This window comes from Acomys minous (assembly GCF_964271855.1).
Source record: "Acomys minous genome assembly, chromosome: 3".
NCBI lineage: Eukaryota > Metazoa > Chordata > Mammalia > Rodentia > Muridae > Acomys > Acomys minous.
In genome coordinates, this window is record NC_140485.1 from 35,888,536 (window position 1) to 35,910,509 (window position 21,974).

The window sequence follows — 21,974 nt, forward strand, 5'->3', positions numbered from 1 at the left end:
GAGGAGTATATAGGAAGGTTTTGAGAGAAGAAAGGGAAGGAGGAAATGATGCAATTATATTATAGTCTCAAAAATAAAAGAATTTTGTTTTATAAAGAAGAAATGCAAGTCTGGCTTTCAGGTTCCTGGATCAGAGCTCCTAAGACCTTTGTCTGGGTTAGAGCATTGACTTGTTATTCACAACAAGCTTCACTCCACCATACTTGAGTTCACACTCATGATGAATCATCCATTTGATTAGATGTTTTGAACTTTCAGACCTACCCTCTAAACTGCTTGACCTCTCCAAAAGAAAGGAGCTAGAGACTGCACTAATCACCAGAGCCAATGATTTCACCCACAATGCATGCCTCTGTGCTCTAGCTTGCTTCCGTTGCTATGATAAACACTATGGCCAAAAACAACTTAGGGGAAGAAAAGGCTTATTTCAGCTTACAGACTGTAGTCCATCATTAAGAGACACTGGGGCAGGGACTCCAGCAGAAGGAGCTTGAAGCAGAAACCATGGAGGAAGGCTACTTACAAGCTTACTTCCCCAGGTTTGCCTGGCTACCTTTCCTATATAGCCCAGGCCCACCAGGCTAGGGCTGGTACCTCCTACAGTGGGCTGGATCCTCCTACATCAAATATCCCTACCTACATGGCCACAGACCAGTCTGATAAAAGCCATTGCTCAGGTAAAATTTTTCCTTCCCTTGAAGCTAACTAAAATGCTATAAAATAAAAGCCTCTTTTTAAAAACCCTAAACTCTGGAGTTTGGAGACATCCTGAGTTGGTGGAAATACAGAGATACCTGGAGAGCAAAGTACCTGGAGACAGGTTGGAATCTCCAGACCCCTCTTCACATTGTCAACATAAAAACTACAGCTCTTATCTTTTTTTTATTTTGTATTTTTATTATTTTTTATTTTTTTATTATTATTATTAATTTATTCTTGTTACATCTCAATGGTTATCCCATCCCTTGTATCCTCCCATTCTTCCCTCCCTCCCTCCCATTTTCCCCTTATTCCTCTCCCCTATGACTGTTCCTGAGGGGGATTACCTCCCTCTGCATATGCTCATAGGGTATCAAGCTTGAAGGAAGTAATACGTCTATTCTGGAGCTATGTTTGAGTGACTATGACCTAGGAACACAGATTTAGGTTACCCCAAATACCGTGTTCGAAGGTGGAAGCAGTTTCATGGGGCTTTTATAGGTTTACAGATCAAGGAGGGTCATACATCCAGGCAATTTAAAAACACATTGGTGGGCACACCAGAGAGGCAGGTACAAAATTGGGACGGCTATTCTATAAACCCAAGATGCTATCTGATGACATTCTTGTCTCCTGGGTTGGCATAGGCTAGTGTTCTGCCAAGTTAATAGCTTCTAAGAGGCTTTTATTATTATCATGAGGTGTTAATTCAGGTATAGAGTTGGGCAAGGAACAGCTGTTCTAGAAGACTAAAATTAGCCCAAGAAAAAGTAATTAGCCTCTGAATCTACAAAATCCCAATCTCTCCTTTCACAGTACTGAAATTTTATGTGGTCCATCAGTATTTGAATATACAGAAATTCCTTCTGGGAGCTTTTGTTCACAGTCAGATTCAGCTTCTTTTCAGGAATTTTAGTTCACAATATCTTGCCCTATATATATCTTTTGTCTTCCTTGGTTGTATTTAAGATAAACTATTAATAACAAGTAAAGTGATTTCCCAAACTCTGAGTCGTTCTTATAATTATGATCTCAGGGAATTGTAAAAACTCCTGATTTACAGCTGGGTGGTCACTTTGAGGCTAATGTGTAAAGTGGGGAACAGTCTTGTGGGCTGAGCCTTTAATATATGGGGTGTTTACTAACTCCAGATGGTGTCATGATTGAATTGGTGGGTTGATGTCTGGAAAACTGAGTGGTTGCTTAATGTGAAGAAAACTCATGTTTGGTATGAAAGTGCTTAGTAGAAGGGTAGGATTTTTAAAAATTATTCTGTGCAGAAATTTGGAAATAGCAATTCACCTTACCTTTCTGAAATGCAGCTTAATCAAATGCAGAAGACAACACACAAGCAAGACAACTTGTAGAAAATGTCTGACATTGACTTAACTTAGCCTTTCTGTCACTATTGTGTTATGTCTTAACGTGACCTCATTTTTAAAAAGGAAAAAAAAAATAGTGCCTATTTCCAAGCCATTTAAGAGGTTGTAAAAGACACTTAGTTTCTAGGACTGGGAAAAGAGTTTAATTAGTAAAATTCCTGCCTATAAACATGATCCCCAGAAACTACAGGAGTTTAGTTTGGCTGGTTTTGGGGGTTTTGTTTCCTTTTGTTTTGTTTTTGTTTAAAGGAATGCAGAGACAGGCAGATCTTTGGAGCTTGCTGGTTAGCCAGCCAAGTCAACTTGGCAAGTTCCAGGTCAGTAAAAGACAATATCAGAGGAATGACACTCAAGGTTGTTCTCTGACCTCTACATATGAACAAATGTCCTCACTGCCCACACCAGCACCAGCACCACCACCACCACCACCACCACCTGTCGTCACCACCACCTATCATCACCACCACCTATCGTCACCACCACCTATTGTCACCACCACCACCACCACCTATTGTCACCACCACCTATCGTCACCACCACCACCACTACCACCTATCGTCACCACCACCTATCATCACCACCACCTATCGTCACCACCACCTATTGTCACCACCACCACCACCACCTATTGTCACCACCACCTATCGTCACCACCACCACCACTACCACCTATCGTCACCACCACCTATCGTCACCACCACCTATCGTCACCACCACCTATCGTCACCACCACCTATCGTCACCACCACCTATCGTCACCACCACCTATCGTCACCACCACCTATCGTCACCACCACCACCACCACCTATCGTCACCACCACCACCACTACCACCTATCGTCACCACCACCTATCATCACCACCACCTATCGTCACCACCACCTATCGTCACCACCACCCACCCATCACCACCACAAACCCAACATCATCACACACAAAGAGATATGGCTTCTGCTCAGATAGTTTAAATGATAGACAAAGTTTTTCTTTCATTCAGAAGACTGGCTTCACGGTTTAGCGGTTAACATCAAGTGCTGCTCTGACAGAGGACTGGGTTCAGCTCCCAGCACCCACACTGCAGCAGTTCACAGCTGCCTGTAATTCTGGCTCCTGGGGATCTGATACCCGCTTTTAATATCTGCAAGCATATGCATTCAAAAACACACGTCCCAACACCCAGCTCCCCCACACAATTTAAATTGTTTTAAATCTTCCTTTTAAAGAACTGACTTTCAGAGTCAAAAGTATAGGGCATGCTATGTTTCTGAGGCCAGGTTTCCAGAGGCTTTCCAGTGGCAAATGCCAGGGCAGGACCAGATGCTGTAGTAGCTAGTGTTTTCACAGGTCTGCTAGTCTTATTCACTAAATCTCTCTACAGTGAGGCATTTGGGATGGTCTGTTTCCAAACTAATGGTTTAGCTAGGAGAAACAAAGCAAAGGTGACGAAGGTAATACTTTTGAAGTGTCTGGTAATTGTTTTGCAGGGACAATAGTTGAAAACTTTGATAGAAGTATCAACGATACTTATCCTAATTCTGAACCTGCACCTAAACGTATGAGGATTATCGTCCTCATATGCTAATGGGGTTTTACCTGACTAGTTATATACTGCTGTCATTTGTGGTGTGTGCTCACTCTAATCACTACTGAATCTCGCACATCTACTCCTTTGCTTCTCAATGCAGATCTAACTGGCTCAAAAGCCCGGATTCGGATTCTGACCAGCTCTTCCGCATGGTGGCCGAGGTCTTCATTCTGTGGTGTAAATCTCACGTAAGGACACACACCTGTGCTGTAGATTTAGCATGGTTTTGACAGGTATATATCTGAAGAAGCTTTCTTTTAATGCTTGTGTTCTGTTCTGTTTTGTTTCTTAATCTTCCTTTCCCCTGCCCTGCTCTAGAACTTCAAGAGGGAAGAGCAAAATTTTGTGATTCAAAATGAGATTAATAACTTGGCATTTTTAACTGGAGACAGCAAAAGCAAGATGTCAAAAGTAAGTCTTTAGAATTCTGTCTCAAGGATGCTCCGACCTTGACCTCAGCCATGTCTTGGATAGGTCATACTTTTGGGGGCTTAGATAACACAGCCAACTTCGGTCCCACCACATAACCAGCAGCGTCTGCTGCTGTTTCTTGGAGAATGTGCCAGAAGAAGCTCCTGTTGAGTAGCAGACTCATTGTGTTTTGTGAATAAATAGGTGCTTGTACATCAGAAAGTTTAAGTTTCCAGACTTGCCCAAGGCATTTGAGAGGTCTCCACAGAACTACAGCCACACTGCAAAGCCACCTGTTGAGAGGCTTGGAGGAGAAGACCTTGCCTGCACTCCTCCTCGGCACACACCCTGGCTTCATGCTTGCTTTCTTTCTGTATGAAACACTGGCATCTGTTTTATTCTAGATGTGCTGACCTCTTAATGCCTATGTTCATTTCCCATGACATTTGCACCCAGAAAGGCAAATGTCTGTCTATTTCCCTGAAGGAAATGTTTGAAAGAGGGCATGTCACTCTACTGCCTGGGGGAAAAAGCTAACCCATAGGAGGGAAGTGTGAGATAGAGGGGGCAAAGTGGACTTGCATCTCATTCTCAGTCAGCTCTATACAACGAAGCTTCATTGTCTTGGCTGGAGAGAATTATCAGGCATGCTTCTTCAGTTGCACATACAAAAGCCAAGTCTTCTTAAATAAGATGTCTTGTTGCAGGCATTTTGGCTTATTCTTGGGCCTGTTTCTTTGAGAACTGTGCCTCAGGGAGTTTTGGCTTGTATGTCAAGTGTAAGTAGCCTGTAATGACTGAGAGACAGTTGGCTCACTGCTGGCACTGCTGGCTCAGTGCTGCCTGTGAGGAACATAAGGATGGAGGGTGCATGGGACCACCTCAGAAGTGCAAGGTGGATCTGGCAAGATGGAAATCATGGGCTTATAGCGGAAGCCTTGAACATCTTTCTAGTAACCATTTGAGGTGGACAACCAAGGTCTGGGCAGTGCAGGAAAGAAACTATTATGATAGCACAATGATAATTTGGGTGCCTGGGCCTATAGCAAGTGGGGCAGCTGGCTCCAGTCAGCTGCAGCCACTCAGCATTACAGCTTCTGTGTTTCTTCTGTTTTAACACTAGCACTTCTTCCGGTACCCAGAATTTGACTGTAGAGTTTGTAACCTGCTCTCCAGTGTACACCAGAGTACACTTTTAACATATGCTGCCTATAAAGTTGACAGTGGAGTTGCTCATATACAAAGCAGAGCGATTATATTCAAGGAGTCTTGGCTGCAAAGGAATCTTGTAGTGTCTCCTGATACACTTAGCTGGTTTTCCTCATTCTTTTTACATTCATCAGTTAATAGACACAACTGTTCACTTGAGGGCCATAAGCCCAGGTTTCCCAGACTCCAGTTAATCTAAATTGCCTTGATCTAAAGTAGCCATCTTGTAGCATCACAAGCTGTCCTTTATCCCAGAGTTCCTACAGAAGTCAGTAAAATCCCAGGCAGATGCCATGCTATCTTCTACATTGGGTAGATCCTTTGGCTAACATCCATGATGATCTGATACAAGGATTTGCAACCCTTTGGGGCAGGAACGGGGAAAGCCATCTCAGCCCTCTGGTTATGAATGGGTCCTCAAGGTTCTTGAGTTTCGAAGTGAATGAGGCAACAGAAAACCATTTCACAACTTATCCACTAACAAACTAACCTCACATTCTGCTCATTCACATTGTTGAATAGGGAAAGGGAAGCCTTCGCTTGGTTCATTCACAATAATGAATAAGGAAAGGGCAGCATTTGCCTGGTCAGAGAATGTTCATGTTTAAAACATGGGTCTCTCCCCTCTCGGAAAGGTATTTAGAAGCAAACTGCTGCATTTCCTCTGGCATCGCACCCCAATGGTTCCTGAGCCTTGTGCACTCACATCGTCCCTATTGCCTCAGTTAGATCATAGAAAATAGAAGCAAATAGACCAAAACAGAAAGGAAAAAAGCCCTGCACTTGGCTGTGGTGCTGACTAGGGTTTTGCTTTATTCCCTTAATTTTTCAGAGTCCAGGTTTCCAATCTGTATAACTGGGTTGAGCTTACTACCTAACATTTTTAGGTTCTACCAAGAGAGTCTGGTTAAAAGTCAGTTTTCAGCAGCATCTGTTAGAACATCATTTGATGAACACTTTAAGGCAGATACGATGCCTCCAACACATAGCCATTTCTGGTATCTGAAGATAGAGAACTGCAGAAGGGAAGCCAGGCAGGGGATTTTCTTCCATGTCAGTTGATTCCCTCTTGTCCTTGCTTCTATATAATGAAGCGTTCTCTGCTAACTGATCTGAATTGGCACTTGTCACCTCTGCCTGCATTTGTCTCTGTTCTTAGCTGCGTTCTAGTGTTGTATAAATGAAGTTGCCTTTGGTGCATATGGCAGTCTTGGTGGAGGCATCCACCTGTGAATGCTGCATGCCACACACTGCATAAGTTGTGCCTGATGGCGAGGAAGCAACAGAAAATATACAGTGGGCCTCACTGTTCCTTAATTTAAGATCCCTTCAAAGATAGAATATTTTTCTGACAGCGAACACAGATCTCTTTTTATCTTTTTGTGGGCTCATTGTATATTTTGTTTATAAAGCACCAGTTTGTGAATATATGTTAAGCTAATGTGACTAGCTGAGCAACTATTTTGGCTTGGGTTTGGTTTTTAAATGTACTTTGTTTCCTGGTGGTACGGCAGCAGCTTCCTCGGAGGGGAATGGTAAGTTAGAACACATGTAGCCAAAGATATGTTAAGCCAGTCCTTAACCAATACTGTAGACAGTAAGATGAACCATTGAGATACAAGAAGTAGAGTATGTTTTTAGTGGCTTGAAAAGGGACAGGAATTGTCTGAGAAGATATATTTGAATATTTCAAGAGCACACAAAATCATGTGTGAGTTTTGTTCAATGTGCATGTACATATACACACAGAGATACACATACATACATACACAGACACACACATACACACACACACACATTCTCATTTGCTTCCTTGCTCTGAATTCTTTCTCTTTTTTTCTTTGTTCTTACACTTTTGAAACATCTCACATTCTCTCTCCCCCCCCCCCCCTTTCCTTTTTACCTCTGCCCCCTCTCTTCCCCACACCCACCTACCATTTCTCCTCTGGTCTCCTTCCTTCCCTCCCTTCTCTCTCCTTTTCTCATGGTCCCCCCTTCGCATGCTCTCCTTATGCCCCATCCCATTTCTCAAACTGATATTCAGAAGTCCTTCCCTCTAGCATCTCGTGCTGAGCTGACTTACATTCACTTCCCTCACCAATGCGAGATGTCAGGACTCCCCACAGTGTGGGTCTGCCTCTGCTCAACGCCTGATGTGAGCTCCTGTGCTATATTGGCACCGACAACACCAGGCGATGAACCTTTTATCAAACTGCCACATCTAAAAAGAAAAAAAAAAAATGAAGACTTGAGAAGTCTTGGGGTTTTTTGTTTTGTTTTGTTTTTGCTTTTTTTCCTTCCCTTTAAGGTCTGCACAGAAAGCCACTTGCTTGATAAATGAGTACTGCCGTAGTTCATGACCTAAGAGTGTATAGGTGAAGTCGTTTTGAGGGTGTATGAGCCAGAATTAGGGAATTACCATGAGGTAATTAACCTTATCCTTATGTGAAAAACAAAGGTTTAACCTTCAGGATGCAGGGACCTTTGGCTTAAAGCATGTTTTAAAGCTACAGTGTAAGGAGGAAGAGGCTCTGTTGTTTAGGTTGTGGAGTGACCCCAAGTCACTCTGGACAGGACTACAGGACCCCCGCCCAGCCTCATCTCTCTCTATTTCCCTCCCTCTCTCCCTACCTCACTCTGTTCAGAGACAGAGTCTCACTATGCAGTCTGGGCTAACCTCAGATTCTAGCATGCAGCCCAGGGGTGCTTGCACTCGTCTTCCACCTGCCTCAGCTTCCAGCGCTGGCGTTAAAGGTGTGTGTCATCATGCCCAGCCCAGAGGCTTACAGCAGTCTTTTTGTTGTCCTTCTCGTTTGCTCTGTTTTTGCTCCTTTGATTTCAGTACTTTGGACGGAAGCCAGGGCCTCCTGTGAGCTATGCAAATCCCAGCCCTTCGAGCAATTTTTAAAACGTATCATCAGTTGCAAATAGCCAACACAAAAAGGAGTCCAGTTCTTGTTTTGTTTTGTTTTGCTTTGTTTCTGTGTGTACTTTTGGGAGGGTTGGTTTGATTTTTGTTTCAGGTTTGTTTTTTGTTTGTTTGTTTTTTAAGAGAGAGAGAGAGAGAGAAAGAACATAAAGTTAGGGGATGGATAGGGAGGTGGGAAGGATCTGGGAGGAGTTGGGGGAGAGGAAAGAATATGATCAAAATATATAGTGTATGAAAAAAATTCATATATACAAAAATAAAAATGGGGAAATAGCACATTAGGCTAATGTGTTTGTATATCAGATGTACCAAGTGAACTTGAATTAAAATATTTCATTTGGAAAGATTCAAAGGTTTGAATGCCAACCTGCTGGCGGAAGCACAGGCATTGTCCTCGACTTGGTTCTCTGTTATGCTGGAGCTGATAATGTGGTGGGTGAGAGGAATAAAAACGTGAGGTCTTTGGGTACATGCAAATTGTCTGCAGCCCCCTGGGGTTAAAGGAAATAGAAGAGGAGACACTACAGAGAAAAAAGAACTTCTCTGAGTGGCTGCTGTGGGTGGGATCTGCACAGCATACACTCTGGACAGCTGGTCTTGTGCTTGATGTGGACATAGATAATGTTCTACAGGCAAATTAACCTACATCCTAACCTCCGCTCGGTCTTCATGCTGTGCTCACATGAACTGTTGCGTATCTGTTGTGCTGACTGAGCAACTGGGCCTAAGAAGCTATGAATAACATGCTGCCTGATGCCTTGGATCCCTGTTTTTACTGACTGACTCTTCTCCTTGTTTCTTTCCTTTTGTCTTCCCACACAGGCCATGCAAGTAAAGGTACAGGTCAAATGCATGATGTGTCTTTTCTGTCCTAGTATTAGAGGTGCCAGGCTCTAACCCCTTCCGCACTGAGATCACCACAGAGGTGGTTACAGATGGATTGTCCAACCTGTGGGCCCCCAGGGAAGACAATTACCTGTCAAAGAGAGAATTGGATGTAGGCTTATCCACCCTTGGAATGGGGAAGCCAGGCAAGACCTGCCAGCTTTGCCAGCCTTGCCTTAACGGAGGTCTCCTTGCTATCTCTGCTCCCTTCTCCAGATGCCTGCTCTCTTAGTTTGGCAGCCACCATATTGGCAGGAATAGGTAGGACTGGCAAAGCTTGGGAGCTTCAGAGCCTCACTCTTTTGCCATGGCACCAGGTTCACATTTCTAATTTTATGTTAGTGGCCCCCATCCCTTCCACACTGTACATGTTCTGCCTCTGATTCAAGCTCCCATGACTCAACGGGAGTCTTCCAGGGGCTGAACTCAGGTTTGAAATGAGCAGATAACCTTAGGCTTTTGCACAAAATGTGCACATGATGGAGTCAGTTTCCAGTTGTTCCTGAAGTTTATTATGTAAAAATTCTTCCCCTTCTGATCACTAATGAAGATCTAATGCTATTGCTCTAAGCCCTCTGACACAAGTGTGGGGTGCAGAGGAGGAAACATGTAAGAACCAGTTCATGCTCAGCTTACAGAAAAGGAAAATGGAGCCTTGGCAAGACAGACTTGATCTGGGTGATGCCTCAGATACTTTCTTTCTATGTGAACTGAAAAAAAAAAAAACCTCAAGACCTCTGAGCACCATGCTTTCATTCCTAAAACATCTCAGGCTTGCCCTGGGGACTAGAAATGCTCTGTTAGTGTCCCAGGCATTTTGAAACCATACACGTAACAGTTATGATTAGAATTTGATATTGGCAAAATTAAACAGAGAATAACTGAGAGATCATTTAAATTATATATAAAATCTACAGTTACATCTTGGCATATTTACCCATGTGCTACTGTTTACAAGTATACATATATAATACCACGTAGTTCATTTGTATGAAGGGAGATTCTATCCTTAATGGCTAGTTCAGGTGGTAGACTACAGGCAGATTTTTGCCTTTGGAATTCTCCACTCAGTGGTAGGACACAACGGAGCCTGGGAAGCTCTGTGAGCATGGGACTTCCAGAGCTTTGTGGGAACCAGCTTTTCCTCTGCTTTCTGCTGTTCTTGTATGTGAAAGGCCTCCGGTCCTTAGTGTCATTTCGTCCCTTCTCATGGGTGTTACTGCACTCCTAACATGCATACTGGGGCTGAGTTCTGGTTTCAGACTACTAGGGACACGGTGCTTTTGCAATTCTCTTTCATCAGACTGATTCCCAAAATAATAATATAAACCACCTGAAAGTGCTGCTTGTGTAGCCTAGTGGGGGAAAAAATCACATTTTTGGTTGAGTGTCATTAATCATTAGGAATATTTTTCACACACCAGAACATAGTCATTGGTCCAAAGGCAGAATTAATTGTGGCTCTTCTCCTTAGAGAACACAAATCTGAGGCTCTGGCCTTGGCTCAGTGGTTAATAGTGCTTGTTGCTCTTGCAGATGACCTTGGTTTAATTCCTAGCACCCACATGGTGGTTTCCAACCATCTGATCCAGAGGACCCATGCCCTCTTCTGAACTCTCTGGCACCAAGCACACACATGGTGCACATGCATGATGTGCATACATACAGGCAAAACACTCATACATGTAAAACAAAATAAATATAAAAAAGGAAAAAAGAAAACATATATTTCACAAATGGGTTCTACCCTAGGCCGAGAGACCTAGGCCTTAAGTGCCCCTTCCAGGGGAGGTGATAGGCACACATAGTGTGCCTGTCATGTAAACTACAGTACTGCTAATGCATTTTAGCAGACACACTCATGAAGCAAAATCTGTTTTCCCTCATGATGGTCCCTGACTAATTTCAGCTCATAAAACCATCCCTGCTTTTACCAGCTGCTTATTCAGCTGCAGCAAAGTCTATCAAGCTGGCTACCACATGGTCAGTGTTGCTCTTCCAAGCATAACATCATAAAAAGCCGGTTGATATAGCATTTTGTCTCCTGCCCTGCCCCAGACTACCATGTGCTGTCATTCTGGGTGTTTTCCATTGCTTGTTTTGAAGCTACCATCATCTATAGTAAAGCTAGTTGGATTTCTCTCTGACGTTTCCCACTTAGAGCCAGGTATGTAGTTTACCCTACAGTCCTAAGAGTAGAGCGGCTGACGCAGGACTGACACAAGTCCAAGACCAGCACAAGCTGCATAGTGAGACCTGTCTCAAAACAAACATAAAACAAAATTGCAACTATTACCACCACCACCACCACAACAAACAAACAAACAAACAAAACTCAGAAAACAAAAATACTAATACTTTGCTGAATGAACTCTGAAAAGAATGACAAGGCATGAGCAACCCAAACTCTCATCAGCTGGGGTGATGACTCGGCCGTTAAGAGCACTTGCTACTCTTGCAGAGGACCCCAGTTCAATTCCCAACACCCACCTCAGGCAGCTCAAGAGGATTAGATACCCTCTTCTGGCCGCAGTGGATACTGCACTCATGGGCACATACCCATATAGAGACACATGTAAGTGCAAATACACGAAATTAAAACTAAAATTAAGCTTAGAAAAATTCCCATAGGCTTAGGGAGTTCCTTTATTTCATGTATAGTTTTTCTCATACCTTTCACCCAGCAGTCTTTTCAAGACTTTTTCTGTAAGAATTTGTGTTGCCCCATGGTGGAAAGGCTATATGGAATGCCTGTGCTATACAACATCAGCTTCGGCCCTGGAAATAGGCCACCGGTGCCATGACTGATGCTTTTCCACATGTTAACTGGTACCCCAGTAGAGGGGAGCTGTTCTATGTTGGAGTTATTTTACCTGTTGTAAAATCATTCTTTTTGTTGTGACTGTTGTCCATTTGGTGGAGAAGTGAGTAAGCCAGGACTCCAGGTGTCTGTGCCGTGTGTCTAGCTACTGTGGTTTTGTGTGCATGTACAGAAGAGAAGGCTCGGGTTTGGGGGCTGGTCTTTAATGGCCATCTGGTTTGCTTTTGCTTAACACATTTTTTGTTTCTGTTTTTTTACTGTTCTTTGAAATGTAGTAAGGCCCAGCCTGTACGGACAGGGCCTCAAGGAAGCAATCTACCCCTGAGCTGAGGCAGTCCCTTTCTGAGAGTCACTGAGCCCTTCTCTTTATTTCAACATCATCTCCTAGTCTGGAGGACAGGACCAGGAACGGAAGAAGACAAAGAGGCGGGGAGACTTGTATTCCATCCAGACCTCCCTCATCGTGGCTGCGCTCAAGAAAATGCTGCCCATTGGTCTGAACATGTGTACTCCAGGCGACCAGGAGCTCATCTCTCTCGCAAAATCACGATACAGCTGTGTAAGCTGCCTGCGTGGTCGTGGTCGGGCTGGGTGCAGAGTAAAGGCTGTGGGGAGTGGATGGCATGCCATCTCTAAAGTGGGAGTTCTCCAGGGGCCGGGGTGGGGTTTGAAAGGGACACACTTTGTAAGGCTAACTGGGAGTCAGTAAAGTAGGGTAAGTTGCCTTCATGCCTCTCCTTCTGTTCAGAAAGATCCCAGTCAAATTGTGTTTTGATTATGCATACTACACTATTTTACATTTCCGCAGTGGTCCATAGGAATAAAATTTAGCATCTTTCCACAGAGGGACACTGATGAAGAGGTCAAGGAACACCTGCGGAATAACCTCCACCTGCAGGAAAAGGTGATGCTTCGTCTCTCACAAGCACCATGCTGACTGGGGGACCTGTCCTCTCACTCATGGTGTTGTTTGCCTATCTGACTATTGAGATAGTCTTGCTATGTAGCCCAGGCTAGCCTCAAAATTGAGACCCTCCTGCCTCAGCCTCCCAAGTGTTAAGATTACAAATGTATACCATGCCACATTTTGTTCATGTTTTAAGATGTGTTCTAAAAACTGTTTAAATGCTATAAATAAAAGGCAACAGCATGAGGAGTAGAAGTTCAAGGCCAGTGTTGGTAATGAGAGCAAGTTTGAGCAAGAAAAGCCCTGTCTCAAACAAACAAACAAAAAAAAAACAGAAAAATGCTAGGCTCTACAGGTATATCTTTAATTTCTGTTCTTTCCTTTGCTATGGCAAAGAGGCCTCTGATAAATGTCACACTTTCTAATGAACATTAGTCCACTGCAGGGGGTGTTTGAATTAACTATCTGAATTTATTGACTGCAAGGTTTGCTGAACAGTACCAGAGACACCTGGGAGGACATTTTAGCACCTGCCTCTCTGGAGGGAGCTTTTGAAAGAAAGTAAATCTGTGCCATGGAGGGAAAACTCAGAAAAAGAGAGAGAATTTAAAGGCAACTTGATATTTCTCCAGTTCTGTACCTCTGAACAGCTCTGTTTCCAAGGTACATTATGCCCTGGCATGAGAATGAAGAAAAACAAAAGTCCGGATTCTTTCCTCCCAAATGTATAACGATGCTATATAAGATACTCCAGGAAAAAAATAACAACAAAAAAAATCCTACCTGCCAAAACCTAAGAAGCGCTAAATCTTAACAGTGAGGTCGTTAGAGGGCGGGCACCAGAGATGACCACCCAGACACAGAGTACTTGCAATTGAAAGTCTTTATTCCAGTCAGCTGCAATACCCAAATGTTTAGAAGACCTAGGGGTGGCCCTGAGTGCCCAGACGCAGGGTTTTTAAAAGCAAAACCACAATCTGGCATCTGTCTCAGCTGCTACAAGGAGCTTTGGAAAACAAGCAATTTGAAGCAAGCAGTGGTTGCTGGAGGGGGTTCCACACAAACAGGCAGCTTAACAGAAGCTAAGATGTTACCTAGGACATCCTGACCTTTGGTTCCTAAAATAGAGTTGGTAGTTGTCCCTGGGATCCTTTATCCAGGAGATCAAATTCCAGTTAATGCTGAAATGTCCTCAGCAAGAACACAAGATGGAGGCACCTTTGTACAATCACAGGGGGAAGCCAGCCTCCTGGAGAGAACTCTGGGAGCTTCAGTCAGATGCTTGCCTTAGGGCTGGAGCTTTAGCAACTTTAAAGGAAGAGGAATATAGGACTGATTGCCTATCCTGTGGTAAACGCAAGCTGTAAGACTTGAACAAAATTAGCCTTGAGCCAGAGAAACAGAGAATCTTTTTCAGAGACATCAGTGAAACCACTTGGAGGGTCTCTACTTACTAAATGTGGGAGGAAAGCAAATAAATAAAACTGTTCCTCAAAATGAACTCAGAAGATTCAAAGCGTGTAAGAAAATGTTCCAAGTAAGTAACTCAAGCAATAAAAACTAACAGAAAGGAATTTAAATGCAATACAAATACATTAACAAAACAAAACAAAACTAGCCAGACAAATGAAGTAATAGAATCCATAATAAAATAATAATAATAATAATAATAATAATAATAATAATAATAATGTTGTTTTTAAAAGGGAGGGAAATGGGCTTGATTTTAAAAAGATAGTATAAGAATTATACAAATACACAATCTTGAAATGTAAATTTTAATCTATAGGCACAAGATAAAAGGTAGGCATAGCTAAACACAGAATTGAGAAATTGGAAGATTGCTTTATGGGAATCATTCAAAGAGGCAAAGGGATGGGGAATATGAAGTTAACATATAGCATCTATATGTTGTAGGCTATAAGAAAGGAGTGTGGCTGGAGAAATGGCTCAGCAGTGAGGAGCACCTGCTGCTCTTCCAGAAGACTCAAGTTTAGCTCCCACATCAGGCAGCTCACAGCTCCAGGGAATCCAGTACCTCTTCTGGCATCCACAAACACCCTGACATATGTGTCGTATACTCACAGGGTTTATGCATGTATACATTTTAAATATGAAAAATATCTGAAATATTAGATATAATATGAAGTATGCACCACACAACAGATATAATATGAGGAAGAAGTGGGGGGGATCCTCTCCAGAGGGACAGAGACAGAGACATAGAAAGAGAGGAAAAGGGAAACAAGAAAGAGAGACACAAGGAGGGTTTGTCCCTTTATATACTCCTGGGCAAGGGCACACCGAGTGGCAGGTAGGTAGTGACATCATAGGTTGCTAGGCAGACTGGAGCAGAATCCTAACAATCCTAACATACCAACATATGTTATATATATATATATATATATATATATATATATATATATATATATATATATATATATATGAGGGAGGGAAGAGAAAGGGGGGAAGAGAAAGGTAAGTATAATAAAAATGAGTCATCATATGGAACCCTGCTATTTCTTAGCACAAGAGGTATAAAAAGCCACTCATCTCATGGCTATGCTTCAACTTTCAGTCTGATGACCCAGCTGTGAAATGGCAACTGAACCTCTACAAAGACGTTCTGAGGAACGAAGAACCTTCTGATCCGGAAAAGACAGTGGAGCGAGTGCAGAGGATTTCAGCAGCTCTCTTCCACCTGGAGCAGGTCTGCAGGTTTGCCATGAGGAGTGTGTGCACGCAAAAAAAAAGTTCTTCCCTGCCCTTGGTTCTCAATTACAGGGACCATCAAAGGTCATCCTACATCACCCCCACGTGCTGCCTGCCGCCTCATAGATGTTTCCCCTTAGCGTTCCCTTGGGCTGTCTGCAAGTTCTTGCTATGAGTTCAAAAGACCTATTTCAGTTCTTTGCCATTTGTAAAACAGCAATAAATGTCTAGTGACATTTGGGAAAATGAAGAAAACACAGGACTTTCACACAATATGACCACTGGGGACATTTTTGCTAACTTCAGTTGCAGAGTTAAGATGTCTGAGCTACTCAATCTGCCACTCAGACTGGCCTACTGTGTACCTACTTAATGCAATTTCTTCTTAGGTGGAACAGCCTTTGAGGTCCAAAAAGGCTGTATGGCACAAACTGTTGTCAAAGCAACGGAAACGGGCAGTGGTGGCCTGTTTCAGGATGGCTCCCCTCTACAATCTGCCCAGGTAAGTGCTCCGTTAAGTCTTTCTGGCAGGTGAGCCAGAGGTAGGAATTAAGGTGTCTTCCCACAGCTGAGCTTGGTTAAGGTCCTAACAATAGAAGCTGGGATCCTTGGCTCACGGTGACTTGCAGACTACATTGTGTAATGGTTGCCTAAGCTATTAAGGTTAGTATGCAAGCAGGTGAGAGTACCTCCTCGTGGGCCTCAACAGCTACCCAGCACACCTCAAGGCTCTCAGCTTTTGCGGAGATAGGCGTTTTTGTGAGAACATAAAGGCTTCTGGGAAAGGGGAGCTGTTTTCTAAACTGCCTTAGCCCAAATTTCATCAAAAAGTAAAGCAATATTTCCCTGTTCAGGCACTAGGTGGTGTGACAAAATTTACTACTCTTTACTAGAGGCAAAAATGCAACCTGAGCATCTTTCATCACAGTGTATTTACCATGGAGGTGAAGAAAGTGGTGGCTAGATTCCATGCCTGTGATCCCAGATCTCAGGAGGTGGACAAAGATTCTGAATGAATGTAGCCTGGACTATAGAGCCAGTCCTTATTTAAAACAAAAAAAACAAAACAAAACAAAAATAAAAAGAAGAAGAAGAAGAAGAAGAAGAAGAAGAAGAAGAAGAAGAAGAAGAAGAAGAAGAAGAGAGGCTAGAGACACCCAAAGAGGCTAGTCAGAAGCACAACGTGTTTTGAACTTTGAAGTAAAAATTATGTGAAGTGTTTGGGTTTTTTGTTTTTGTTTTTGCAAACTGTGTAGCATGTCTTCTGTGAACGTAGAAACGGGAATCTGTGTTGGTCATATTTCCATTACCACAAAATACCTGAGGCAAATCAACTTAAAAGGAAGAAAGGTTTATTTTAGCTCACGGTTTCAGAGGTTTTAGTCCATGGTCCCTTAGTGCCATCATTTTCAGTCTATTGTGAGGTAGAGCATCATGGAGGTGAGTGTGTGGTGCATGAGAGCAAAGTTTCTTGCCTTACAGAGACAAGGAACCAGGAAGAGGGAGTAAAACAATGCCCTAGTACCCCCTTCAGGAGTGCATCCCAGTGGCCTTGCCTCCTACTACTAGACCTCAGCTTCTAAAGGGTCTACCACCTCTCAGTAACAGCAGAGACTGACAGCCAAGCCTTCAATGAATGACCTTTGGAGGGCATTGAGGATCTACACCATAGTAATATCAGTAAGAGGCAAGGCCTGTATTGACCACTAGGACTGCCTCTGCATATCTGGTGATAGGTGACTTCTTCCTTCTGAAGGCAGACTGGAAGGTAGGTGAGGGCAGGTCTGAAATCAATTGACAGACCTTTGATTTATCAACTTCCAAATCTGGGAGCAGCATCAGCTGATCATGGAAAACAACTGGCTTGGACAAGAGCATCCTGAATCCTATACATCTGTATGCTTCTTAGAAGATGAGGCGAGGGATTATCCTGTGCTTGGCCTTTGCTTTCATCAAAGGGTGGGTCTTGGCCCTCATTTATCCAGAATATTCCTTCCATACCTTGCCTTGAACCGACCAAGTCTTCCAATTTAGGGTCTTTGAAGATGGGGAAAGTTCAGCTTCTAAGCTAATACCTGCTCCACAGGGCCCCTCCCAAGGACATAGATTTGTTTTATTTGGAGGGGAATGAAGCAACACCAGATCAAGTAGAATTCATGAATAAAAACATGAAAATGGAAGTCAGCCATAGGGACAGAGGATACTAAAGTCCTGATGAAAAAGTGAAGTTGATATTCATTTAAAATTGTAGAAGTGAGCTAGGCAGTGATGGCATACAACTTTAATCTCAGCCCTTGGGAGGAAGAAGCAGGCAGATCTCCATGAGTTCATGGCCAACCTGGTCTACAAAGCGAGTTCCAGGACAGCCAGGATCTAAAGCTACCTGTCTAGGGCCAGGCAGAAGTTATCAGTCTCAAAAACAAGCCTTCCCCCCTCCCCAATGATGTTGGTACCATCCCTCCTATGTGGGTGCTCCTTCAGCATGCCTACATATTCCTGTATATGGCAGAATATGTTCAAGAAAATCCTGTAAGGAGGCTTGCTGTCCTTAAGCCAGCTGCTCTAGAATAGTCACTGGCAGCAGCAGCAGGGGCTAGGGGTGGGGTCCTCTCTAGCATGCAGGACAATGAGTTGATTTCATAGCAATAAGCTCATAGAGGAAGTGACAGGGAAAGAAACTCCTCTTTCCTCCCTTGTGATGGCCTCAGCTCCAGGGAATCTTCCAGACTAAAGGACAAAAGGGGTTTATCTGGTTAGAGAGACATTGTTTATCTGGTGTTGGTATTTAAAAGAAAAACCTGTATGCTTTTCTTCAGACACAAAATTAACAATTTCTTCCTGATCACCTTTCAACGTGTTTGGCTGGAAAAAGTTAATGAAAAAACTCAGTATGACAGACTAATACCCATTTTAATGGTAACGTAACCTGAAGGACGCCAGCTCATTCTTTGCACATGCCTCTGTTCTTGGCCATGACTTAATGGTGCCATAAGAATACACGTTTGTACAACTTCTTTTTAAAGTAAAATTCTGATTGGTCAGACTTTAATGGGAGACAGCAAGGTTTTGGTGCTACCAAAGCATTTAATGGCCGTTCTTGTCTTTTTCTTCATCTGCATCCCATCTTGACACTACTTTCACATTTAGCTGTGCTTCTGTGGCTGACTTTCTGAGAAGTCAATCCTGGATGACAGGGCATGGCATGAGCATAGCCAGGATCTCAGAGGCACACAGAAGGCATGCCCATGGTATAGCATGCCCAGGTCTTGCCTTCCTAAGTAAATGTTGGATCCCATTACAGAGGTGTTCCTGGGGGATGAGGGGGGGTGGGAGCTGCAATTAAAGATGTAGTTTGTCTGACGCTAAACTACAACATGATTTGCATTGTATTCTCTGGACAGATGACCCATCTAAACAAATGACTAAACTGCCATCGGAAGCAAATCTTTTCCAGCTTGATCTATTAGCTATTTCTCACTAGAAGAGCAATGTGATAAAGACCCAGTAAAACTAAATGGGGATGCTGTGTCTCGCTCTGACTGTGGTACCCAGCAGCTATTCCTGTATTTATGAATTACCTAGTTATAGGGTGCAGTATGAGCTACTGACTGGCCTGACCAATCAGAAGATGAGAATTGTACAAAAAGTCTGTCCTGCTTACTAACCACTAACCACCCAAACTAAAATAACGAGTCCCAGAGACTGTCTTGACCCGCCCCCTCTCACCCCTTCCACTCAGGCACCGCTCTATTAACCTCTTCCTCCATGGCTATCAGAGATTTTGGATAGAAACAGAGGCGTATTCCTTTGAAGAGAAACTAGTACAGGACCTGGCTGTAAGTACTGAATGAACCGGAAGCAGATATGGGTGTGAGTGGGTTTGATTTTTGTGTTTGTGCTTGTGTACATTGTGAGAGTCAGGCATTCACGGAGAATGCGTGTGGTGTATCAATTTGAAGAGCACTAACTGTGTAAATTCTCAGGGCAATGCTGCCAATGGTCCTAAGAGCCAGAGGATGACATTTCAATTAGAGGGGCTGATAATGTCCTCGCGCCTGTCTCTACCGTCATTAACAACTAACATGTCTTGGGGAGTTCATGCCAAGTTAAGTTTTGAGCACCATTGGTTGCAGGAGGTCCCCCTGCCCTGTTTACCTCCTGCTAGGACCCCACATCCAGAATAATAGCTCTGCTTTGGAGAAGACCCATCCATATAACCCTCTTTCCTGTACCTCACATTTCTGTGTTGGCCCTTCAAAAATCTGACAAGCACTGTCTCTAACAGACTTCATACTCTGAAACCCATTGAAGTAGAACCCAAGGAATGGCCTCTTCCTGTCTGGGGGGAGCCCGCCTTCTCTTCTCTGTCCAGCGTGTACTTCTCTTTTCTCCTAACCACTCCAGTTTCTCATTTTCTCATTTGCTCTCTGTCCTGATCTTGTACTGTTTCTCATTGATTCTTTTCTGTCTTTCTCTTTCTGTCTTTCCCTACCTTCCTGTGTCTGTGTCCCCTCCTACTTTCTTTTTTTTTTCTTAAACAGCTCTTCCCCATTTTCTTTCCCTTTGTTTTTATGTACCTTACTTTCCCCCACATACTCCTGTTGGTAAAAAAAAAAAAAAAAAAAAAAAAAAAAGGCCTTGTCTTTGCTTTCCCACTTTCCAAATTAGTGTGAAGCTGGCAGTGAACAGCACCTTAGCTCTCTACTGCTGAAGCAATCACACAGCCTGTGTAGTTCTCACCAATTCACCAGCTGCCACCCACCCTACTGACTTGGCCTCTGCCAGAAAATTTTACTGTTGCCACTAACATCAGTTGCTTGTTCCCTTTCTATAAAAACAGAGAAGTGACTTAAGAAGAGGAGGGCAAGTCTCGTCACTCCTAGAAAGCAGCTTTTTACAACTATGCAAATTTTAGAATATAGTGTGAAACTAAAACAAAGAGACACATCTTTGATTGGTTACATCTAGAATAATACAAGTGGATATACACATATAATACACGTAGCCCCGAGATTTGTGACTTTTCCTCACTTCTATCTCTAGCCTGCCCTCTAGAAGAAATTCCATGTACTGTCTAGAGGGACTCAGTTTCAAAAGTGACAGCAAGATTTCCCTCCTGAACTGGGGTGCCCACAGCTTGCATGGGAAATCTGCCGATTAGAATCTGTAGCTCCTTTCCTGTGGTCAGCCATTTGCTCTCTTTTATTTCTTTTCATTTGAAATCGGAGTGTGTCTTTGACTGGCTGAGGGAAATCTATATGTCTGTACCAACCCTGCATCCTTAGGACTCTTGCCCTGAAATATGCATCTGGTAGAGTGTTTCCTGTCTCCGCCTCTTCTGATGCCCTCCGTGCCTGCGCTTTGCCTTCTCTTCATCCGCATGCGGTTGTGTGGTGTGTGCTGGACTCTGCACCTAAACTCTGTCTGTGTTATTCTGTGTAGAAATCTCCCAGGATTGAAGAGGAGGAAGAGGAAGAGGCAGAAAAGCAACCTGACCCACTTCACCAGATCATTCTGCATTTTAGCCGCAATGCGCTCACGGAGAGGAGGTCAGCATCACTCTTCCCAGAAGCCAGGACCAATGCTCAGTCATATCTGCCCCTCGTGGTCAGCAGAAAGTGGAAAGAATTTCAAAACTGAGAGGCTCTGTTCACGACCACCAGGAAACATGCAGAAGATAGGCCTCTCATCATCATACAAGACAGACTAAGGATTAAACAGCCTAAAATTGTGACTTTATGCCTAAATTCTATATCAAGCCAAACTGACTCAGCTTTTCAGAGTCAACGTATCTAATAAGTTCACTAGTGCATCCACCTTGGAATTTATATGTTTTCAGTATTGTGGTTGGCTGTTGTTGACTCCAGAAAGTACCCTGCTAAATATTTCCTCTGTTATTTCCAGCAAATTGGAAGATGACCCTTTGTACACCTCCTATTCCAGCATGATGGCCAAGGTACACCTGGGTTTTTAGCACTTTGTCGCAATCTGTCTCTCTTTAAGACCTCTGCAGGCATGTAAAATTGTCATGTGAGCAAGAGGGCTGGTGGTCGGTCACATCACAGGTTCTAGGCATCACACAATTGATGCACCATAAGGGTGACACCTTGAGACTTTGTAGAAATAGTGGCTGCTGGGGCTGGATTCATGGGCCAGCTCTAAGACTGGCTAAATGGGGCCTAGGAACACAGACTCTTCATCTTCAGTGATCAGGAATGGTCACGTACTTCAATCCGTGTGCAGACAAAGAAAAGAGGCTGGACATTAGAAAAAGGTTCTGGTGTCCTAGAAGGAGCCACAGTAAGTAGAGTAATGCCACCCAGACATTTCACAAACTCTGGAATGCTGAATATACACAAGGAAACTCTATCAGACAGAAAAACATTCAGGGAGAGATGGATATTGGCAAACAGGAACTTACATCCCCAATACAA

At 43.4% G+C, this 21,974-nt stretch overlaps 1 protein-coding gene across 1 annotated transcript in view; it reads left to right on the top strand.

The window, feature by feature from the left end:
• RYR3 (ryanodine receptor 3) overlaps positions 1 to 21,974 on the top strand; it is a 529,413-nt gene that overhangs the window by 464,462 nt on the left and 42,977 nt on the right. The window contains exons 69-77 of the mRNA XM_084776329.1: positions 3,767 to 3,854; positions 3,985 to 4,077; positions 12,310 to 12,480; positions 12,766 to 12,825; positions 15,407 to 15,538; positions 15,930 to 16,042; positions 19,280 to 19,376; positions 20,983 to 21,089; positions 21,445 to 21,496. Of these exons, the coding sequence (XP_084632455.1) occupies positions 3,767 to 3,854; positions 3,985 to 4,077; positions 12,310 to 12,480; positions 12,766 to 12,825; positions 15,407 to 15,538; positions 15,930 to 16,042; positions 19,280 to 19,376; positions 20,983 to 21,089; positions 21,445 to 21,496 (913 nt within the window). The remainder of the gene's footprint in view (positions 1 to 3,766; positions 3,855 to 3,984; positions 4,078 to 12,309; positions 12,481 to 12,765; positions 12,826 to 15,406; positions 15,539 to 15,929; positions 16,043 to 19,279; positions 19,377 to 20,982; positions 21,090 to 21,444; positions 21,497 to 21,974) is intronic.